This window comes from Lotus japonicus, chromosome 4 (assembly GCF_012489685.1).
Source record: "Lotus japonicus ecotype B-129 chromosome 4, LjGifu_v1.2".
Lineage (NCBI taxonomy): Eukaryota > Viridiplantae > Streptophyta > Magnoliopsida > Fabales > Fabaceae > Lotus > Lotus japonicus.
Window position 1 is genome coordinate 13,362,701 of NC_080044.1, and position 23,399 is coordinate 13,386,099.

At 33.7% G+C, this 23,399-nt stretch overlaps 1 protein-coding gene across 1 annotated transcript; it reads right to left on the reverse strand.

Moving 5' to 3' along the window:
• Positions 1–4,636: 4,636 nt before the first annotated feature.
• LOC130715659 (probable indole-3-acetic acid-amido synthetase GH3.1) lies at positions 4,637–6,853 on the reverse strand. The gene is made up of 3 exons (XM_057565777.1): positions 6,391–6,853; positions 6,191–6,292; positions 4,637–6,103 (listed from the first exon to the last, which is right to left on the reverse strand). The coding sequence occupies exons 1-3, from the start codon at positions 6,717–6,719 to the stop codon at positions 4,741–4,743; spliced, it is 1,794 nt and encodes a 597-aa protein (XP_057421760.1). The 5' UTR covers positions 6,720–6,853; the 3' UTR covers positions 4,637–4,740.
• Between the last annotated feature and the right edge of the window lie 16,546 nt (positions 6,854–23,399).

Consider the following 23,399-nt stretch of genomic DNA (forward strand, 5'->3'; position numbering starts at 1 on the left):
GTTCTTACCCTTCTGTTGGAATGATGTTCTATGCGACATCGCTCAGGTACTGGAGATAGAGATGTGGCTCATGAGGAGTAGCTTCGGAGAGTCTTAGTTTATGTTATTATTATTATTATAATAATAAAATAAGTGTCTTGCTCTGTAATGTTACACTGGGTAGATATTTTACGTTACTTTTACATTTTTGTTGAGAGGATTTTATAACCTCTCCTTATGGAAGATGTTGAATGATTTTCTAAATCATGGTGATGTCGTATTGTTGATGGCCGAAGTGCATATGAAATTCAGTTCTGAGTATGATGAATTTTATTGGAATATCATGGAAGATAAACCTATTTAAATAAGTGATCTTAAGCATCTTGGGATTATCTGGCTGGTTTAGAAATTTTATTGGCATAAATAATTCATTCTTTGGAAAGCATATGAACTTATAAATTTTTAAACACAATCAGTGTTAATTTTAATGAGTTTTCGTGAAGAAGTGTAATACTCCCTTGATATGTTTTTAAACTCTGATAAACGTTTTTAAATAAAACAATGAAAAAAAGGGGCTGTTACGGGTCCAATTAGTCGTCATCTCAATCATAGTACAAGATATTATTTTGGGCTTCCTTTAGGGAGAAGACACTCAGAACTCCAAATCAATCGTGAACACTCAGCTATTCCTTCCCTCGTCGTAAGAACCAGATTGTCCTCAACAATTACAGGCTCATTCTCACTGAGAATGTCCTTTACATTTAGAGGAGGAAGATTTTTCTTTGGAGCCGAAGATGAAATATCCATTCTAGTCGTTATCTCAACCTTCGAGGAAGTCTCAGCCCCTTCCACTCGTGTTTGATAGATAATCTAATTCCCTTCGTTGGAGAAGGAGACACAAGAAGCAATAATTTTGTCCAACAGCCTGAGACGAAGCTTCCTCATCGTAGAGCAAAACAAGTTCGCTGGAACAATTCATGAAATAGATTACACAGATATAAAGGATGAAGGGAAAAAAGAGTAAGAAAGAAATGAGAAAATGCATGAACTAATGGTACCTACCTCTAAAATTCGCATAACCCTTAGGGGTAGAATTTATGAAAGCCTAACATTCAAATGGCTCTCTCTCTTCATGGTGATAGCCTTCACCAATACTTCCTTGGACAGAAGTACTGTTAAAGGTTAACTGATATTTCCCAATTAGATATTTTCCATTTATGTGCATGATATGTTGTTTCCGAGAATTGGGAAAGAATGCTGGACCAACAGCTGGAGATGGTGGTCAACCATCTCAATCACATTGCTCTGATTCAATTGCCTATTAATTAATTAGTGCACATTGCTCTGATTAGTGCCATTGCAGGATTGTGATCAGACTCCCAACTGTGGGAGTGAGATTCAACTCATTCAAGAATTTGACACTGGTTGGAAATGAGGGAAAAAAAAAAGGAAAAATTTATTATGGTCATCTAAAAACTTGTGCAAAGTTATACCAATCACTTTTGACCCACTATAACAGGTTTTTTTTAAAAAAATCAAAATTCATATTTTCTTAATTAAACATTTATTTTTAATTAATTTTAAAAAGAACATTTATCCTTAATCATTATCCTCCTCCTTCCTCATCTTTCATCAGAAACCAAGAAGCTCCACCACCACCACCACCTCACCCCCCTCCGTAACAACAACAAAAAACTCACTCACCCACCTCTGCAAAACGCAAACCCATCTCACCCACTCACTACCCATTGCTCCTTCCCTTCCACCTCCTCCCTGCACCAACAAACAAACTTGACCCACAACATGAAGAATCCAAAAAATCTTACTCCCAACCACCCTCCTACACCCAGATCTGGAACCAGCAAATCAACACAGTTCGAAAGTTGATGCACCACACACCCAGACTTGAACGAGAAAGGAGGCTGAACGACGACTCCCACCGTCGTTGCCACCCACTACCATCAATCTTCTTCTTCTGCAACCACAAATTTGCAATCTGGGTTTCCTAAGTTGGGGTTTTGGTAGTTCTTGGGTTTCTAGGTTTGCTGGTTAAAATGGTTTGCTGGGCTCTTCATTTGGGTTTCTGGGTTTGCTTTTTCAATTTTTGGTTTTCTGTTATAATCTAGATTTACTGGTTCTGATCCCCCCCACTCACTCTTTTTCTTTCCTCTCTCTAAATTTGCTGGTTTTGTTCTCCTCATAATTAATTGCTTGCATTCCCATTCTATTTCGTTTTGCTTGTTGCAAACTGTGGGCATGCTTCACTTACTTAGGGAGAAGTTCTAGTTTGGGTGCCAGGAGGGATTGTGCGTTTGGATTTTGGTTTGTTGTGGGAAAGATGATCTGGGTTGAAATTTTCGTTGAAGGAGCATCCATGGCTGCATGTCATTGCTTTGCTAGATTTGAAGGGATCCATAGCTGCTGAATGAGAACCAGATCTGGGAATTCTAGGTTGGGAATATTGTGCAGGTTATGGTTTCAGATCTGGGGGTGGGAGAAGATGATGGGTTGAGGAAGGAGGAAGATAATTTATTCACTAATTAACCTAATCCTTCATTAATTAATTTACTAATATATATGTTTTTTTTTTTTTTTAAAACCTGCTAAACCTACTACTGCAGGTCAAAATGGCACGGTGTAACCTTACACAAGTTTTTAGAAGACCATAATAAACTCAAAATACCCTTTAGTTGTAATTGGTTGGAAAATTGGATCATGAATTGAGGTAGACACCAACCCCATAATTTCCTTGAAAAATATGTCCATGATACATATTGTTAATGTATGTTTGATTTTAAAGAAACATGTAACAAGGAGAAATCATTTATAACATGCACAAGATTAATGAATATTTTCATAGAAAGTCTGAACCGCCATGTCTAGCGATGAAGATCTGAACCGCCATGGCTAGTGATAAGGTCTGAATCTTTTAAGATTTAAATTTTTATATTTATTTATTAAAATTATCAAAAAACACCAAAAAAAAAAAAAAAAAGTTACCCACCCTAGTGGGCACCCAAAATAAATAATAAACTCCATACATTCGCTCAATATTGATGTTTTTTTTTTTGTCAATACTCAATATTGATGTTGTGCTATGCATTATGAGAATAAGAATGAGCCGGCAGGTAGCCGATTGACTCATCTTCCGCAGTTTTATTTTCTTTCAATTTATCTTGAAGCCACTTGGGCTTAATGATATTTCGTTTGGGCCTAGCAGCATTGTAGTAGGAGCTGGACCGCTAATAACTGGTTATTGAGAGATGCACTTTTTGTTATATTAACAGCATATGGTATTTGGCCCAAAAAAACATATGGTATGTGATTTATTTGGATACTGAATAACTATTAACATTTACAGCTTTAACTAGTGTCAGTATATATTCACCGTGTCTTTAAAAAAATCAATATATGCTTATATTGATTTAAGTTGCTCATTTTCTTAGTGGTAAGACATTGGTTTTGCAATATAAGTGTTGGGAGTTCAATCATCACTGCAATTTTTTTAAAAAATTGTTAACTATAAGATGCTTATGTGTCCATTGAATGTGCAATTAAGGGCTGAGGTCACCTATCTTAGTCATCACAATGTAAGTGTTAGGGGTTTAATCCCAACTCCACCTAAAATGTGATTTTTTAAAAAAGAATTTGTCACCTGAGATGCTTATGTGTCCGCTGAATGTAGCTCCTTATTTTATTAGTGAATAGATGTATAAAAAATGAAGCATGCAAACGTGAGAATCTTTTGTTAAAAATTTTCTGAGAAGAGACCTAATTTAGACGGCATGAACAAATATAAGGACCAATTTGAGAATCAAGTCTTTAATATACTTCATCCATTCCTATTTATCTGTCCAGGAAGAGAAGGTTCACACAAATTAAGGAAAACAATTAATTGTGTTGATTTTCATAAAAGTATTTTTGTTTTTCTATATCACCCTTTAGAATGTATTTTATCTTTCTTCATTTATTGCTTATGTAAGGACATTCCTTGGAAAAACATCAATTAATGCTCTCTTGAAACTCTAAGTGGACAGTTATATAGGAACAAAAAAATTTATTCAAAATGGACAATTAATAAGGAACGGAGGAGAGTATATAGCAAGCATAGGACAAAACTCATATTTTGTTTTGCCTCACCAAACCCCTACTAAAATTTAAAGACCTATAATCCTTCATTTTGCTGCTTCATTTTTATTTTATTTTACTTTTTATCTATCTTTCTTCTTTTTTAATCTATCACATCTTTTACCTACTCTTTATTTTTTCCCATCCTTCTATTCTCTGTCCTTTTTTCAGACATTAGACGGTGTAAATGACGCTTTGTTGAAATTTAAAGTCTATACCACACGAACAATATCACAGAAGATACAATAACATGTGCACATGGCTTCCATAGATGGGTAAACAAAGGCATATATGACAATCCCACCGTGTAGCCATTTAAGCTAACTTCATCAACACAAAAGCAAATTAAAACACCATAACCGTTTGACAGAAAGCATGACCCAGAAACAGAAAGATAAGAAGAAAATGTTGAAAGCTACATAACAGTCAACACCAGATCGCACCCACAGATACAGACAAGTCTCAAGGCTGGTACGTAGTGATAATGGATAATCATGACATTAACATACAACCTTTTTTTTTTCTTTCATTCACATTTACATGATCATCAATGCATCACACTTTTATTATTTCAAGATTTTGTGCACGACTGACTGCATGTACTATTATTCTCACGTCATCGTAAACCACCCTTCAATGACGCCGTTCTGGGGTCCAATGCGGTGCACCATGGCTAAAATGAACAGACACCACCCTGGAGTCGAGAAGCTCCGTGATGGGCGTGAATGTCACGCACCTCGGCACCTTGTACTGGTTAATCGACGCGCCTCTTGAAATTGCATAATCCATTAACTCCTCAAAGGTTCCACTCTTCACTACCCGAATCTCCAATGGTCCAATCGATTGGTCCGCCACTCTCCCCTGCCGATAAACCGAGTTAAAAGACTCCTCCATGGTTAAGCAGCACCGGCTCAGCACCTCATCCGTCGGCGCGTGTAGGTCCTTCATCAGAAGCTCCCAGTAAATCACGTAATGCCCCGGAATCGATTTTGTATCGGCGAAGCTGGTGTACTCAACCACGGTTGTGTTGAACTCCTTCAATAGTACAGAGGCGTTTTCTATTGCTTTTTGCAGCTCTGATTCATCAGTTTTGTCCGAGTCAATGCTCAGCAACACGTTCTTCCGGCGAACGAAGCGGAACTGTGGTGCCGAGTTGTGGAACCCGGTGACTTGGAGGATGTCGCCGACGCGGTAGCGGCAAAGGCCGGAGTAGACAGTGATGACAAGCTCGTAGAACTTGCCAATCTCAACGTCGGCAAGTTCGACCATGACAGTGGAGTCATGAGTTGATGAGTCCTCATCATGGGGTAGGAATTCAAAGTAGCCCATGTTTGGCATGATGGTGTAGGAAACCTCAGAGGGCTTGCAAATTGGATTGAGGTTCAGCCCGAAGTAGCATTCAGATGAGGCGTACATGGTACACGCCATGGGTAGGCCTCCACTGTAATACTCTAAGGTCGGAATGTACTGGGCCATAGCACCGGTAACAATCACGTCCAGGTACTTGGTGTTCGGCCAGATTCTTTTGATTATGCTTTCCCATTTTCCATCAGAGCATTCGTTGATTATGAAACCCGACAGCTCCGTGTTGGGTTTCAGGATTTTAGCAACAGATTCTCTGATGGAAGGCTCTGTGATTTTGGGGCTGAGTGTTCCGGTGGAGATGTCATGGGCTAACTGGTGCCAATTGAGCTGGAGAAACCGGATAGCTCTGAGGAGGCCGGAGGCGAATACGGCTCCCACTCTGAGAACCTCATGGCGCATGATGAGGCCGCACAGCATCTGCGTGTACATGCTTTGAAATGAATCGATGCAGAGAATCGCCTCGTTCGGGCTGGTGTACACGTTGTATGGGTCGAAGGGTCTGTTCTTGAAATGCTCGCTTTTGTAGTAGCTGGTGAGCACAGGACGCGCCACTAACCCACCAGGGGTCTTTGTCTCAGCTTTGATGAACAAGAAATAGAGACCCTTCCCCTTGTCCAAATCAGGCACGTTTCTGATAAATCATGCAATTAATTAAATTACTCATTCAGTTAAGTTGATTTTGTATTATTGATCAAGAGAAATGAGTGCAATTACGTACTGGTTCATCACCGGCATCAGAAGGCTATAGAGTAATTGGCGACGGTCCAACTCTTCTGCTATCGTCGGCATCAATTTTCTTTCACCAGCTGATGTTCCAGAACTGTAATCAATTCACAATATTAACATGTATGAAAAAAAATCAAATAATTCATAGTAATTATTAGGTGTTTGTTTAAATTATGTTATATAAATGTGTACCTGGTGAGAAATTCAGAGATTGGGTGAGAGCACAAGATGGGAGAGCGGTCACCATTGGCAATGCGTTCGATGTAGGGCTTCAGATCGTCGTAAGAAACAACAGGGAGCTTGGATTTGAACGTTTCGCGGTCGGTGGCTCCGTCGAGGTGGAAGCGTTTCAGGTACTCAGTGTTGGCGTTTTGGGCGAGAATCTCGGCGAGGACTTTCTGCTGGACGGTGTCTGTGTTCCGGGTCATGTCTTCAATGAACTGCAGAGTCTTTGCGCTCTTGTCATCGCTTGGTGGAAGTGCATTTGGGGATGAGGAGAACTCGGAAGCAAGGATGGTCATGATTTTGGGTTTTTCAGGGATTTTAAGCGCAGGAAAAAAGAAGAGGGAGAGAAGGAAGGTAGAAGAATGCGGTGGCTTAGGTAGAAGGATATGGTAAGTTGGTAACTTTGTAGTAGGAGAGGAATTAGATGAGGCATGCATGGGACTGTGAAGTGAGATGGTATTTATAGAGTGCTAGTCCTTTTGAATACTGTTTTTACTTTTTAGAAATAATTTTCGCCTTTTAAAAAAGTAATTAAATTTCTCATTCTCTTTCTATATTTTTTTTTGAAAAGCTGTTTTTATATCTTTATTAGCTTATTAAGTGGATATGAATTAGTGTGAAGATTCATTTTCCAATCCATCAGAATGTATTTATATCTATCTATCTATCTATATATGTAAAGCTCACTTGAGCTATAAGTATTAAATGCATTAAACAATAAAGTTTAAAAAATTAAATTTCTATTCAACTTTCAATATAATGTAACTTTTGAAACATCTCAATCTTTTTGTTTTTTGACTTTACAAATGCCAATATGATGTAACCTTAAAATTAAATTATAATTTTTTTATTAAATACATTAAATATAAAGATTGAAAACTGAAAGAAATTAACTAAAGACTATTTAGCTACCTATACTAAATAATACAAATATTTCTTTATTTCAGGAAAAAAAATCATCAAGTATAAAAAAAAATATTAAATCATATGGCAGTACTATATATTAAATAGTAAAAATAGAAAATACATTAAATAATATAAAACTCATGTTTGTGTTAATTGTATTATCGATTAATTATAAATTTCAGTTACTTATAAGAAAATAGTTTATCCAATATTAATTTTAAAAAATTAGAATATTAATTATCAATCATAAATTGAAGGGGAGAAAATTAATATAAAACTAAGTAATATTTTGATATACAAAAAATATTGAGAGTTAAAATTAATTATAATAAAATAATATTTATTAAAAATAATTAAGAAAAAGTAGTCTTTAAATAAAAAGTGGAACTCTATCGGTATTTACCGTTAACTATAATGTGTGTGTATTCGTTGAAAAAATTCTTAAAATATAATTTTTGATTTATTATATATTAGTAGAAATGTCTTGAGAAAGAATAACATAGTAAAATAACTATGACCAAAGTTGAATAAATTTAAGTCTAATAAATAATTTTTTACTCTAAAAAATCATTTCTTATATTGTGGATATAAAGTGTAAAAAATATGTCATTATAAATTATTTTTGATATTAAAAACATAGTACTTGAATATATTTCAAATTCACATAATGAATTTCTATATTTTCAAATGAATAAAATATTAAGACTACTTCAATACTAATTATTTAATATCAATTACTAGAGTCTAGAGAGAAATGCACGCGTGTTTAATAACAAAGTTATTTCTCTTCAACATATATGAGACTATTGCTTGGTTTGTGTGTTTTGGTGGGTCAAGGGGAAGTTGAATGATTGTCGATATGATTTGGAACAGTTTGCTAGAGGCTTTGAGCGTATTGAATGGCCATGAAAACAAAAGATGCCACTAACAATGTATTGGGAGTCACCGTCAGCCACTGTTTTGAAGTTTAATGTGGATGGGGCGTCGAAAGGGAACCCAATGGTGAGTGGTATTGGCATGGTTTTGAGGGATCAAGAAGGGGAGATTTCAGGTTACTTTGCAAAAGGAACTAAAATGTTGTGGGCTTTTGACAAAGGTTCAAGTAGTGTTACATGCTTTGTTATTTTTCCAGCAATTTAAATTTTCAAATGTGGTGGTTGAGAGTGATTCCTCCTTAGGGTTGGATGAGTGTCTAGGGGAGATAGGAGGTCAAGGAAATTGGAACATATATTTAATCATATAGATCATTAGATGTCTATAATTCAGTGTGTTGGTGTGGTGCATGTATTGCGTCACTCTGACAAACTTTTTGGCAAATCAAGGGTGTGGTAGGGAACAACAGATATGGGTATGTTGTGATCAAATGCAATTATCTAAATGAGAAGGTTGTTCTCATTTTTATTGTGTTTCAATACAGTTTTCTTTTTTAAAAAATATCAATTATTAAATTTGAGTAAACTCGAATTCTATTCAATGAAATGTCTCACCTCCATTATTATTTAATTTATTATATTTTATGATTACACATATTTTAATATGTATATATTTATTAAAACTATAATAATCATATATAATTTTTAAAAAATTATAAATAAACCCGTGCAACGCACGGGTATAATTTCTAGTATATATGTAAAAGAGATTTGAACTTTTGCATTAAATACCAATGTAAAAAATTATTTTGTATTAAATACATTAAATAATTAAATTGAAGATTGAAAAAATACATATCCACTTTATTATTTATTGGGTTCATTTAGTGTACACAAGTTTTTCCTTGTGTAAGGTTACACAAACCTAGCTTTACCTATTATTTCAAGTTATTTTCCCGGTTAATTACTTTTTTATTTTTTTTATTTTTTTTTTGTATTCTCCTCCCACAACTACCCATTAGAACCACGGCTTCCACCACTCTCCTTCCCCTAACCCTTGCTCTGTCGACAGAAACCACTGCACCACCGCCGTTGTTCCATCGAGCTTCCACAGGAGGCGATGATGTCGTCGGAACAAAAGGGAAGGGAGGCGACCTCGTTGCCAGCGCCTTGTCTTCCCCTTCATCATTCTCCTCCTTGCTCTGTTTCCCCTCTACCAACGTCATCGTCATCCCAGAATCCTGTCGTCGCCGCCGCACCGACATCCAATGTACGCACACTCTCTGTCGTCGCCGATCCCGCCCACATGCAAGACGCTGCACACAGAGAGGTGCAATAGATTTGGGGATACAACCCTCTGTTGTTTCCACATCCAAAATCAGCATGGGTGTTTGTCATGTTTAATCTCAATCCAATCTTGATCCTCTTCCTTCTTTCATTCCAACAACACCGTGAAAAAGCAATTACCCAAGATGGTTTTGCAGTGGGTATTTCAGAGGTTTAAATTTGGGGATGAAGTAGATAGAGATGAGTTTGTTTCAAGATTGGGTTCCTTTCAATTGGGGTGATGCTGTGGTGGTGGTGGTGGTATAGTGGTAGCTAGGTGTGGTTCTGGGTGCGAAATTGGGGGAAAGGAAGGGGCAGAAGTGGATGGGTTTATGGGTGGTGGTGAGTGGGGGTTTTCACTGGTTGTGTTGTTGGGTTATAGGGGAAGGATGAAGGAGGGGAAGAGAGGGGGGGGGGGGGTCGGTGGTGGAGGAAGGAAGGGGTGGTGAGTGGTGGGGGAGGGTGGAGAAGATTTGGTGGTGCCGGCGGCGGAGGGAATGGAGGCTGAGGGGAGGGAGGTGGCAAAGAGGAGGAGGAAATAAATATATAAATTTTTAAATAAAAATACAAATGACCTGATAACCTACAAGGGCAGGTAAAAGCTAGGTTTGTGCAACCTTACACAAGGAAAAACTTGTGTACATTAAATGAACCCTTATTTATTATATTAATTTTTAAAATTTTTATTTCTCATATTTAAAATTAAATATTAATATTTTTTAATTTTTAATTACTATTCAAATAACAATGATTAAAATTGACTACCTTTACATTAATAACAATATTAAATTATATATATTTAACTAATTGAAAAAATTTCCAATATCTTATATATTTAATTAATATTATTTTTATTTTAATTATTAATCACAAGTTAAGTTGAGATAATTGGGTACTCTTTTTCCTTTTTTATGGTTTTTTCCCACTGGGTTATCCTAAAAAAGATTTTAAATGAGGCTTAATCTTGAGTGTGGGCATAGTAGTGGGGTTGTGTTGGCAACTGTCTTTTGGTTTTTTTGTATCTAGACTGATATGACCTCTACATGAGAGTTTTATTCTCATGTTGTTCCTTATCTCTATATATTTATTCAGTTTAAAAAAAAATAAAAAACTTAATACCATTTTTTATGTATAACAATGTATAAAGTATTGAAGTTAAATACTATGGTAATATCTTAAATATTAAAGTTGTAAAATTGACTTGTGTTTTACATAATTGACAAAATTAATTACTTATTTATTGTCAATATTGTTTAATTTTTAATTACTATTCAAATAACAATAATTAAAATTGACTACCTTTACATTAATAACAATATTATAATATTTTTATATATATAAAATTGAAAAAAATTCCAATATCTTATATATTTAATTAATATTATTTGTATTTTAATTATTAATCACAAGTTGAGAAATGTTTAGAAAATAAAAAATAAAACTTAATACTATTTTTAATGTATAACAAATGCATAAAGTATTGAAGTTAAATACTATGGTAATATCTTAAATATTAAAGTTTTAAAATTGACTTGAGTTTTACATAATTGACAAAATTAATTACTTATTTATTGTCATTTTCATTAAAATTTATATATTATCTTTTAAACTAGCTTATGACTAAAATTTAAAATATATGAACTAACTTGAACTTTTACATTCAATAAATTAAGAAATAAAATTTTCCTACATTTATATTAAAATACACTAGAACATAGTAAATTTTATTTGTATAAATTATAATAAATAATAAAATAAAAAACTGAAAAATTAAACTGAATTGGCAAAAACTATTTAACCACCTGTATTAAATAATAATATTTATAAATTAAAAAATTGACTTGACTGTTGCATCAATGACAAATATTAAGAATTAAAATTAATTAATAATAAAATAAATTTTATAAATAAATAATTTAATTAAAATAATTTTAAAATTAAAACTTTCATCATAAGGTAACTATAATATATAAGTAAAAATGACTTGAGGAAGCATAACAAAGGAAAATAATTATCACAAAAGTTACGTGAAAAAAAACAATTATCACAAAAGTTGAATTTTTTTAAATTTATTAAATAATATTTTATGCTATAAAAGCTATAATTCTTATTTTCAAAAAGTTAAAGCTTAAAAAAATTCTATTACAACTTATTTGATGATATCCAAACACCTTAAATACAGCCATACAGGTCAAGATAATTTGTCCCCATTTTTTCCCATAGATAAACATTATCATGTACATTTATAAATTTTGTTGCAACTCATCCATATTTTTCTAAATGGCATATATTTCCATATCTCACTTGTGCCAAAAAAAAATTATGTGATATACACCTCTATTTTTCCTCTCTTTTTTCAATTGTTATATATATTCACACTTTAATTACTTTCTCTTCCATCTTATGTTTACTCTTTTTTGTTCTCTATTTTTCTTTCTTTATCACATTATTAATCATATCACTCATTTTTTTTTTATATTCACTTCTTATCTCACTAAAAGTAAAGGTGGATTAAGTGTGAACACAATATTCTCATATTATATGTCTTTTTTTCATATTTCATATCACATTTTTTTTAATCTTTTCTTATCTCACCAGGTATGGCTAAAATTAGGGTGTGAATGAATGATTTATCCGTGTTGTTTTCCTTGCTCTCATCCCTAACATGAGTGTTTAGGTACAATTTAGGTGTTTAATTAATAACAATATATAGTAAATAAAGACGAAGTGGAAAAGACTTTTGAGACAATTGACAGAGTAGGACATTGCTTAGTGAGAGCAAACAGTGGTTTGGAAGGACGCTGAGGCAGTTGTGACAAACGGGGCAGGGTTGATTTCAATCCTTAACGCGCAGAATATGTATGTGAGACAAAAGATTGTTTATTTTATTGTTTTATTGTAGCTTCGAGAGGAAACATGTGGGCCACAGAACACGTAAGGATGAGGCATTGTGGCCGACAGGTGGGGCAGGTGTATCCCCAGGTCAGCAATGAACAGTCCAAGTGTAATCGTCAGCTGAACCACGTGGCCATATGCATGCAGGGTTTGTTGGTGTCCAAAAGTGATGAATATATGCATGGTATCCTACTTTCATCTAATAGCTTTTGTAACCAATCTCTTAGTTAGTCAGAGTATTAAGTGATAGGAAATTGACCAATGAATAAACATATGCCCCTTTGTATGAAAAAAATAAAGGAAAATGTTTAATAGACAAGTGAATGAATGCAGTGGCTGATCCAGAACTTTTGTGAAGCATGGACAAACTTATAAACCGCAAATCCAAAGTACCCTGAAAGAAAGAGTTGAATGAAAATGATCCGACAAGAGCCACATAAACTACTGTTCATAAAATAAATGCAAATTTCAATAAGAGAAAGTAACTTTGATGACATTAACCTAATAACTGACTTTGAAACTTCACCAAAAAAACTAGATTTAGACTTTTTTACCACCATGGTGTAGTTTTGAAACATATTTACCATTATAGTGTATATTTTTTATTTATTTACCAAACTAGTGTAAATCACCACTCTAAGTGGCGATACATATATATTTTTTTTGTTTTTTTTAAGAAGTCGCCACTAACAGTGGCGACACTTTAAATTATTAATATTATTTTTAGAAATCGCCACCGGTAGTGGCGACACCTTATTTTTTATTTTTTTGACTTTCTATATTAGTGACGGAAAAAATCCGTCACAAAATCTTGGTATATGATTTAAAAGAATTAGTGACAGAACATGGATTGAAAAACTATCCGTCACAAAAAAGAAATTTCATCGCTAACCCTTTTGCCACGGTAGAATCCCTTCTCAAATTTCCGTCGCTAATTTATTTAATATTGTTCTCTTGGATTTTGGGACGTAATATCCTTTGCGACGGAAAATTTCTTTCCCCATATTCTGTCACTTATTGCTTTCAATTAAGGCTTTTGTGACGGATTTATTTCCGTCACTAAAATAGAAAGTCAAAAAAATAAAAAAATAAGGTGTCGTCACTAGTACTGGCGATTTCTTAAAAATATAATAATAATTTAAAGTGTCGCCACGGTAAGTGGCGATTTCTTAAAAAAAAAAACAAAAAAATATATGTATCGCCACTCTAAGTGACGATTTACACTAGTTTGGTAAATAAAAAAAAAGTACACTATAATGGTAAATATGTTTCAAAACTACACTATGGTGATAAAAAAGTCAAAAAACTAATCTCAATTGTTCGACTTTTTTTAAAAATATTAGAAGTGGGAATTCACCAAACTAGTAACTGGTAAAATATCCACTATCTCGCAGTAAAGCAAGAAGACAAATTAATGGATAGACTTCCACAAGACACACACTGACTATATATTACTTTGCTAGAAGTCTAGAATAGCTAAGACATGAGTTATCTTAATGCATTTTCTTTTAGTGTGAGGCAAGGCACATCATCAAACGTGCTGCAGACTTAAAGAAATGCGGACCCCACTTCTAGATGAAAAGATGATGATTTCCTCACAACACATTAGAGAGCAAGACTACCGGATCTGCTTCAATATTCAATATTCACAGCTGTTGGGGTTGATTGCAATGTAAGTCTCACATTACTAATAAAGGAGAAAAAAAGATCAAGTTATGCATCTTGGAGAAGTCTCACATCGCTTAGATTAGTGAGGGGTGAGAGGGTCCAAGGCTATATATAGGGATCTCAAGCTCCTTGTTTCAACACACCAAAAACACCGAGTAGTAGCACCTGAAAACACTTTAAGTTTATATTTGCGTTTTCTTTTCTCTTATGCTCTTGTTTTAGAGCATTGTGAGATGTAGTTCAAATATTTGCTTTGTGAAAGTGTGGGTGTATTGGGGTCATGGGGTGGTTGAGAGTGAAGTCTATGTGTTGTAACAATTTTCACATAGTGTTTATTCTCTGGTTGTCGGTTTTGACAACAGCCGTGGTTTTTACTCCGATTTTGGAGTTTCCACGTTATATTTTTGTGTTGTTGATTGCGCTCCTGGTTTATTTTACTTTTCAGCTGTGTTATTTCCTAACAACAGCATGCTAGGATCCACTTGTAATTAATACCCAACAGAATTCCTTAATCTTTGGCTAGTTGAAGGTTCAAAGAAGCATCACCAGCTATGCGCCTGTGCCACTCACTCTCTAGTTTTTGCCTCACTCACTCTCTACCTCTCACTCTGCCTCAAGCCTCGAGTATCACCGGCCACCGCATGCAGGCAGCAGGCTGCAGCCAGCGAGTGTGCGACACACCGACACACACAACCCTCCACAGCGACAGGCCAACAACGATACACTGACCCTGTTACTCACTTCCACCGACCGTTGCTCCCCCTCTTCACTCACCCACTGACCCACAGCGACACACTCAACCCTCTTCACCCATCCTCACGACCTCACCCATGACCCACCGCTTCATCCTCACCCACCATAGGCCACACCGGCACACCGCCACTCCCTCTTCTCAACTCACCCACACCCACCGCCGCTCACTCAATCACTCACCCAGTCACCCTCACGGCCTTAACCACGACCCACAGCAGGGGCGGATTCAATTATGCTTGCTTTAAAATAGTCCCTCAATTATGCTTGCGTTTTTTTTTTGGTCAAATTATGCTTGCGTTAAAATTTTGCCCTTTTCTTTCTTTCTTTTTTGGGCCCAAAAGAGAAGCTGGTCAAAAGAAAAATATTTTTTCCCTTAGAGCCTGGGCATAGGCCCAAGCTCGTCGGGCGTTGAATCCGCCCCTGAATGAATGATATAGATCCTTAATAGAGGGGAAAAATTATTTGAGATAAGATGAATATGATTTCATGTAATATGATGTGAGAAATAAAAAGAAAATGAGATGTTTAAGAAACGTTTATATGGTCAGTAATTTACTGGATACAATAAGCATGCGTGTTTAGTAACGTTTTTTAACCAACAAACGTAAAGCGTAAAAAAACTGCATCAGACGTTTAGTGAGGTTTAATACCACTATAAATCAACTGCAGAGTTTAAAAAATAAAAAAATGATCCTGACGGTTTTTGGGCTACAGTCGTACCAACAAAAGTTGGGAGATTTTATTAAAGGGAGAACCTAATATGCACCATTTTTAGGTGGTGTAATTTTACACCACCTACTTTGACCGGGTATAGCAGGTCAACACATTATTTTTTTTAAGAAAAAATATCATTAAAAATTTGTAATATTAAATTTCTTTAAAAAATGATGTGTTGACCTGTTATAACAGGTTAAAAAAAGTGGTCTAAAATTAGACCACTTTAAAAGTGGTCAACATTAGGGGTCACCTTTATTAAATGGAGTTATAAAACCTTCGCAAAACATTATTCTTTCCCGATTCATGAAACTGCACCTAAACACGTGTGGCACTGTTGTATATGTCTAGAAGTAAGAGGGTCCAAATATCGAGATCGATGAGAAAAACGACTTGTGCATTACTTCTATGGAATAATGGTATCAAATTTATAGTTCCAACTCTTTATCAAATTTGTGAAATTTTTGGTAAACCTTATCGAGCATTTGGCTTATTAAAATTTGGTCGTCCTAAATGACTAAGCGATCGGTTTTTTTTTTTGATAAGCGACTAAGCGATCAATATCTGTCAAACTGGTCAGCCAGAATAATCAAACATTCGATTATTGTAACCAACTAGCCCAATATAAAACTAAGCTGTTAGATTATAATTAAGTATGCATAAGTGAGGTCGAAACCGCAGTATTTGTACCATTGATCAATTGGCCACTATATATACAGGTTTGGTCGCACGGTAAGTTGAACACAACTAAATTTACATTCTTATTGTTCTTTTATAAATTGATTTTTTTTCTCTGATTCTTGAGTTGACTTGAGCGACGGAGTGCCTTTACAGGTGTCTAGCTCCCAGTCGCGAATTCATGTTGCACCGCAACATTTACCACCGTGACCCCAACCTAGCACCATCCTGCTTATTTAGCGAATCATTTTACGTACTCTTAATTTGGGAAGAATAACAGCGTTGTCTGTGGGGATTTCCGTAAATCAATTCTCATCACCACTGCCACAAACAACTTCCTCATGGCCACAAACAACTTCCTATTAGGTAGAATACAGTTAAAAAATCAGCTATGAAAAAATAGCTATATTAACTCTAGCCATAATTATACCAGCAAATTCAATGATTCATGTTAGAATCACCCAAGAGGCCAAGAGTCCAAGACTGAAGTCATCATGTAAATTATTAGTCTATAATCCCAAAGTTAATAGTATAGGTAAGATTTGTTCCTTATAGATCATGAAATATTATGCTGACTTCATCCCCCTATATATGTAGGAAAATTCTATATATCTTTAACAGGATCCAAGTAATTATTAATACAAAATCACCTAGATTCTGAGGTAGTGAATTGATATATTTGTGGATGACAAGAGGGGAGGAAAAAGATCCTATCTGCACTCAAATTGCAAACTTCTAAATTAAACCAAACCAGCACTGTACTGAGAGCACGAGGGACGCGTAGGAAAAAGCAACACAATCATTTTCAGAGTAGCTATCAGGATTGAAAACATTGAATTGAACATAATAAAGTTGACAAAAAGGACATACATTGAATTGAGGAGTAAACATCGATCAGAACCTTGCTTTTAAGTTTATAAAGTATTATCTGTCCTTCTATGGTAAACATGATTCTAATGCTTTGTATAGCCAAGACACACCGGACTGTGAAGATAGATCAGATTAATTTAAAAACAAGGATAAACATACATGTAATAAAACTAGAACAAACTATAAAAAAAAAATCATAGTTAAGTACATTATATTTGTGGTAAATTCTGTGGTATTCTGAATTTTTTTTGGGTGTGGTACCCGAACTAGATGATTTAATAGATTATTATCATATTATTCAAGGTAAATACTACATCTTTAGATTTTACTTCACTTATCAATTGACTTTATCTCATGAAATTCATTTCTTAATGAAAAATGGACGAGTGGTGGAAACGAATGATGGTGTTGGAGATGCGCGTAAAATGATCATGGTTAATGGATGAACAAAGCTCAGAAAACACAACTAGCATATCTCATGTCCCTAAGAATGGAACACTTCATCACTATAATATAACAAAATCAAAATTTTAATCGATACATGAGTCTTTATTATTGAACCAACTCATTTTGGGTACCACACCCTAATCCGGCTAAAGGTACCACAGCAAGCACCTAAATTTGTTCCCCGCTCAATTATTCTTGATGCAGGAGCTTTTTAGGATATTTTTAGTATTTTAGTAATTTTATTTATTTGTCGTTGGGTCTTTTAATTTGTATATTTTATTAACTTTTGATTATGATTTTTTTTATTTTCATATTAATTAGGATCTTTTTATTTTCGGAGAATATGATCTTTTAATTTTAGAATAGAATATTTTTTGTTTCATTAGGGTTTTCTTATTTCTCTATTTAAGCAGTTGCAAGGCATGAGTCATAGTAAGTTTTTGATAATAAAATTCAAGAAATTTCTCTCAAACTCTGGTGGATTGCAGTTTATCAACTCTGGTGGATTCCAGTGAATTTTTTAGGGTTTTAGTGTTGGCTAATTCCCTTTCTGGTGGATTCCAGAAACCTATTTCTTTTAGGATTTGCGCTTGCAATCCTAGTACGACTTCCGCTGTATCAATTCTTCTATGAGTTATAATAGTCTTTGTTGTTTTTGCATTTTGCTACTTACTCATCTCACTTTTATATTGGATTGAAGTACCTCTTGTTCTTCATTTCTATATATTCTTAGCTTATCAAAAAAAAAACTTTCTCCGTTCCTTAATAATTATCACTTTAAGGTTGTGACATATGCATATGAAAGAATAACGTTTATTGTTATTGTTTCACAAACAACTTCCTCATGGCCACAAATAAGTTAATATACTTTTTATATCTCTTATTAATTCAAACATTTCAATGTTTTTACCACCATTATGTTAAGGGTAAAGTTGGTAAAACATGATTAATGCTCTCTTAAAATTGTAAAAGTGAAAATTAAATAGGAACAAGATAAGAATCAAAATAGTGACGGTATGAGGAGTGATATATTGAACTTTTAAAATTGCCCTTAACTTATTGTTTTTAATTTCTATGCATCATTAATGCTTAGGAAAGTGAAAAGAGAGAAATTTCAATAAAATAATATATACTATTCTTGTTAAAAAATAATTAATGCAGCACAAATTCTAAGATGATTCTTATTAAATAAAGACAAAAGAAAACATTTCATTTAATTTTTATAAATAGGAGCGGAGATAATGTCAAAATAATCTCATGGTGCACAACTGTAGGTAGGAATTTGATATAAAAGGGCTAAGATCAAAGAGGGAACAAAGATCAAAACCCATTGTAAATCCACAATAATTTATACGGCTTACATACATGTACCGATACAAAATCTTTGTCTGTGACAGTATAATATTGAATTATTGACCGTTATATAGTTCCCTATCAATAATTAAATACATTTAACCTTAGAACTCTTCAACAATAAAAATGAAAAGAACAATTAAATATATCGATTCCACCCTAGTTTCTTCAACCAGGGAAACCTCCTGTCGCGAAATGCTATAACATAGACGTGACTAAACACAAGATTGTGTTCAACCAAAACAATGATCGATCTACCTCAAAAATCTTGATTGACTACGTACTAGAACATTACTGTTGCACAACACAAAATTCCACATCTGAAGGTTACAGGAAACAGAGGAATGACTCCAAATTTGGTGACATTTTTGGACAAACAAACTTAAACTATATAGCCTTACTACTTTAATCTCTTACACGTATGGACATGGATCAAGGGCCCAGTCATAATAATTAATCAGTTTGAATACGTTACTCGATCATATTGGATAAAATATTCTTAATCCATAAAACACACGTTGGAGAAGTCAATGAAACTATTTAACTGCAAATATAATCACGAGGACCCCAAAACTCTATATTGTGACTATAGTTGCGGTTGCTAATCACAATTTAAAAAGGTTGTGTTTATAAGGGCATCACTTATCCCCCAACTGCACATATATATGCATTTAGTTAATAAAACTAAAAAAAGGCGTTATTTTGGTATCCATTTAAATTCGGAGGTATAAATCATTCAATTCATTTTTTTTAAATACAAAATACTAGATTGCAAATTATACCGGAAAAAAGGATAAATCAAAATAAAAGTTATGGAAGAAGTACTAAGAACAAATTAAAGGAAGAAAAGAACCATCGGTCATACTTTGAATTTGGTGATAAGAATTGTGAGGTGATCGATTACACGTAAATATGTGACATTGGCGTATGTGGTTCGTCGACTCTGTTTGGCGGAAAGTGGAAATCAGCGAGGGATCCATGACATAATAATGTATGTTTTCACACATAGCAGCTAGCCTAGGTTACGAAAAAACAAACATTTTCACGTGATCTATGAAAGTTTGATACCAATGGATAACATTTTCAAGTACATCAATTTATATTTATATTTTTTCTTCTTCTCTTTTCTTCTTTTCTTCTTTTATACTAGATAGTAATTTTAGACACCCTAATAGGCAAATAGCATAAATATCTCTTATTTATCTCGTTATTTCTCACCTCTATGACTATTATCCTGGCACACCATACGAATTATTGGATCCAGCGAGGATTAATTTTGAAGGCCAATTTTGAATTACTAAAGCAACCAACATTGACAGAAACAGAGTCAAGGATATGAGTATCATGCGTGATCATAGTGGGGTATACATGTACTATTAGGATATCTTAGGATATCTGCGTGAAGAATTGGAAACAGGACATAGATACTATAGTACTGAGAACAACTTAAAGCTAACTGTTTTTTTTTTTCTTATATGAAAAAAACTAGTTAGCTTTGAGTTGTTCTCAATTGGGAAACTTTAGTTTCATTTTTTTATCTGTTGTGTTAAACCCCAATTGGTTTGACGGGGATTTCCTATCATTTACCCTAATGCTTGTAGTTCTCGCCTCAAAACTCATTGTGGGCTAGAGGTAGAGAGCTACTATTTATGACGAAGATTTTTTATTGTCGCACCGAGCTCTCGAGCACTAGAGTTATTGAGCTCGGACATCGACTCCTGATCATGGCCAATCTCTCACCTTCACCCCTCCCATCGCGCTACTGCGGAGCTTGAGGCGCTATAGCTGACCCTACCCACCTAGGTGAGGCGATTGTCAGAGAATCCATTAGCTGAGAATGAAACACCACTCTATATATGCACTAATTACACCCTCAAAATCAACGAAGGGTCGACCCTCATATAAAAGGTGTGATCAAAGAATATTTCATAAGATAATTAACCTATCTCATATACTTCGTCTCAATCTCATGCATGCTCTAACTTGGGCGTTAAAGTGTCATTGTAAGGACCTCTCAGAAACACGAGGTGATAGAGACATGGTGGAGCACCTCCTTTCATCATATCTTTACCATGAAGTTTACTGTTCCTCTTCAATCAACACTCTTCTAGGTGATCAATTGACCAGATTCGCTCGATCATCAATAAAAATACCGTTATTTTAGTCATATACCCTCTAAGTGTAGCCTTTTGAATAGTCTAAGAAACTATTTTTAAACATTCACATTTGTTGTACATAGTATTTGGTAGAAAAGGGGAGACTTTTTAAACTTATTTTGTTTGGTTTAATTTTTAAGAAGAGAAGAGAGAAATGAAGGAGGTAAAAACCTCTTATAACTCGTGCATATTTGAAAACACACTGTGAGCTAAAGTCACAGCAAACATAAGTAACTTTTCTTTTCTTTTAGTGTTGTTCACCGTGACTTTAGTTCCATGGTGATTTTCTATCATGTATCCAAATATCCACTCAATTTTACGTCCCTTCCAATCATTAGTTTATCTTATGTAAAATAAGAGAGATAAATATTTCATTCTATTTTTACTCACTTTTTTTTTTGAGATATATTAGATCACCTATCGAATCTCTAACTTTTCACTTATTTTCCTATATTACTCACTTTTCACTTATTTGGTGGTGAAATAAACATTTTCTAAAAAATGAAAAGAAAAGGGTTAGCTAACATTTTGGTGCCAATGAGATTTCGTGTTAATCCATTGTTAGAAACTCATATTCTGTTTTATGAAGTAACTTAGTTTAATTTAGTTCCGACCACTATGTCATATATATGAGTCTGATTGAATCTTACATGGCACACCCACATGTTCAATGATGCATATGTGGGCTCTTTTCGTTTTTACCTATTTCCATTTTAGATTAGTGATACAATTATTAACACTAATTAATCTAATTCCTAGATCACCATCATAATTCGCTCCAAACCTCTGGTTTTTTTATAGGGAATAATCTATATATATATATATATATATATATATATATATATATTAGTAAAGCTCACTTGAGCTAAGTATTAAGTACAAATACACATATGTATTAAACCATAAAAGCTCACATACCTTTATATTAAATACATTAAAAATAAAATATTTAATAAACTAAAAACTGAAAAAAATTGTATTATAAAAACCTATTCAACTACTTATATTAAATAACAACATTCATAGACTTAAAATTGGCTTGAGCTTTGCATTTGACAAATTTAAAAAATCAAAATAAAAAACAAAATAATATTTATTCTTAAATAATTTAGATAAAATACTTTTAAAATAAAAAAATTCTATCAATATACATCTATCTATATTGTACTTGGGGCTCTTATTTCCCAAAGTAATTATTTATATATATATTTGGTTTTTCCAAAAAAAAATATCTATCTATCTATATATATTAGTAAAAAAACTGGTGTTTTAATGAGATAGCTTAGTGAGTGAATGAACGGGTAGTGGAAACTTGTGCACTAACGATTTCAGTTTTAAACTTAATAAATATCAAATGTATAAACAAAAGAGTAACATTCATGCCAAAAGTGTAACAGACCACAAAGTTATATCTGCAAATGGTTTTAGCACAGTACCTTAAATTAAAATCAAATTTAATGTTAATTTTAAACTAATATCAATTTAGTCCAAGAAAAAAAAACTATTAACAATAAAGCATACTTCCGCCAAAATAAATCTTGATATGCAATGGTCTTAGTTTGCAGTCCAATTTTCTGCAGGAATATATGTCTATTTTTCTTAAACTCGCAAACTCTTAGAATTCCTTAACATAGTAACTCCGAAGAAAAACTAACATTAAATTAAAAATAGTGGCATGATGGCAATACCAGTGTCAAAAACTGAATAAAATTGTTAGTGTCAGGAGGCTATTCAACTATCTACATTAAATAAATAAAAAATGAAATGTATTATATTGAACCATGCATCTATTATATCTCTATATAAATAAACCAGTGAAATCACTCACAAACTCAAATTATTCATATTTCTTAGACTTCAGTTGTTGGTGAGAAAAAAATGACAATTGTCTCTAACTACTTCAACAAGTATGTCATTTTTAATTATTTTAGTTAATTTCAAAATTGCTTTTTTAAATTACTCATTCTTATTTCTTTATTGCAGGAGAAAGATCACCAACAACAACAAGAAACACACATTACTTAGTGATATTTCCCCGTTACCGATGATTGGAAAATAAAACTGTGAGTTTCACATATATGGTAATTTACTAAACAATTCTTCTCATTCAATTGAAATCATACAAATATATCATCATTTCCATATTTATATGACACAAATTAGTAACAAAGTGTGAGCCACATAAATTTATATACTGCACTAGAAAGATAAGTGTAAAATGTAGTACTCACTATATTCTTGATAAGAAATAGGAATCTTTCACTCCTCAATATTGTCATATTATGGAAAAAAAAATAGCAACTTAATCATTCAAAGGGAACAAATGACGTCCATCTTG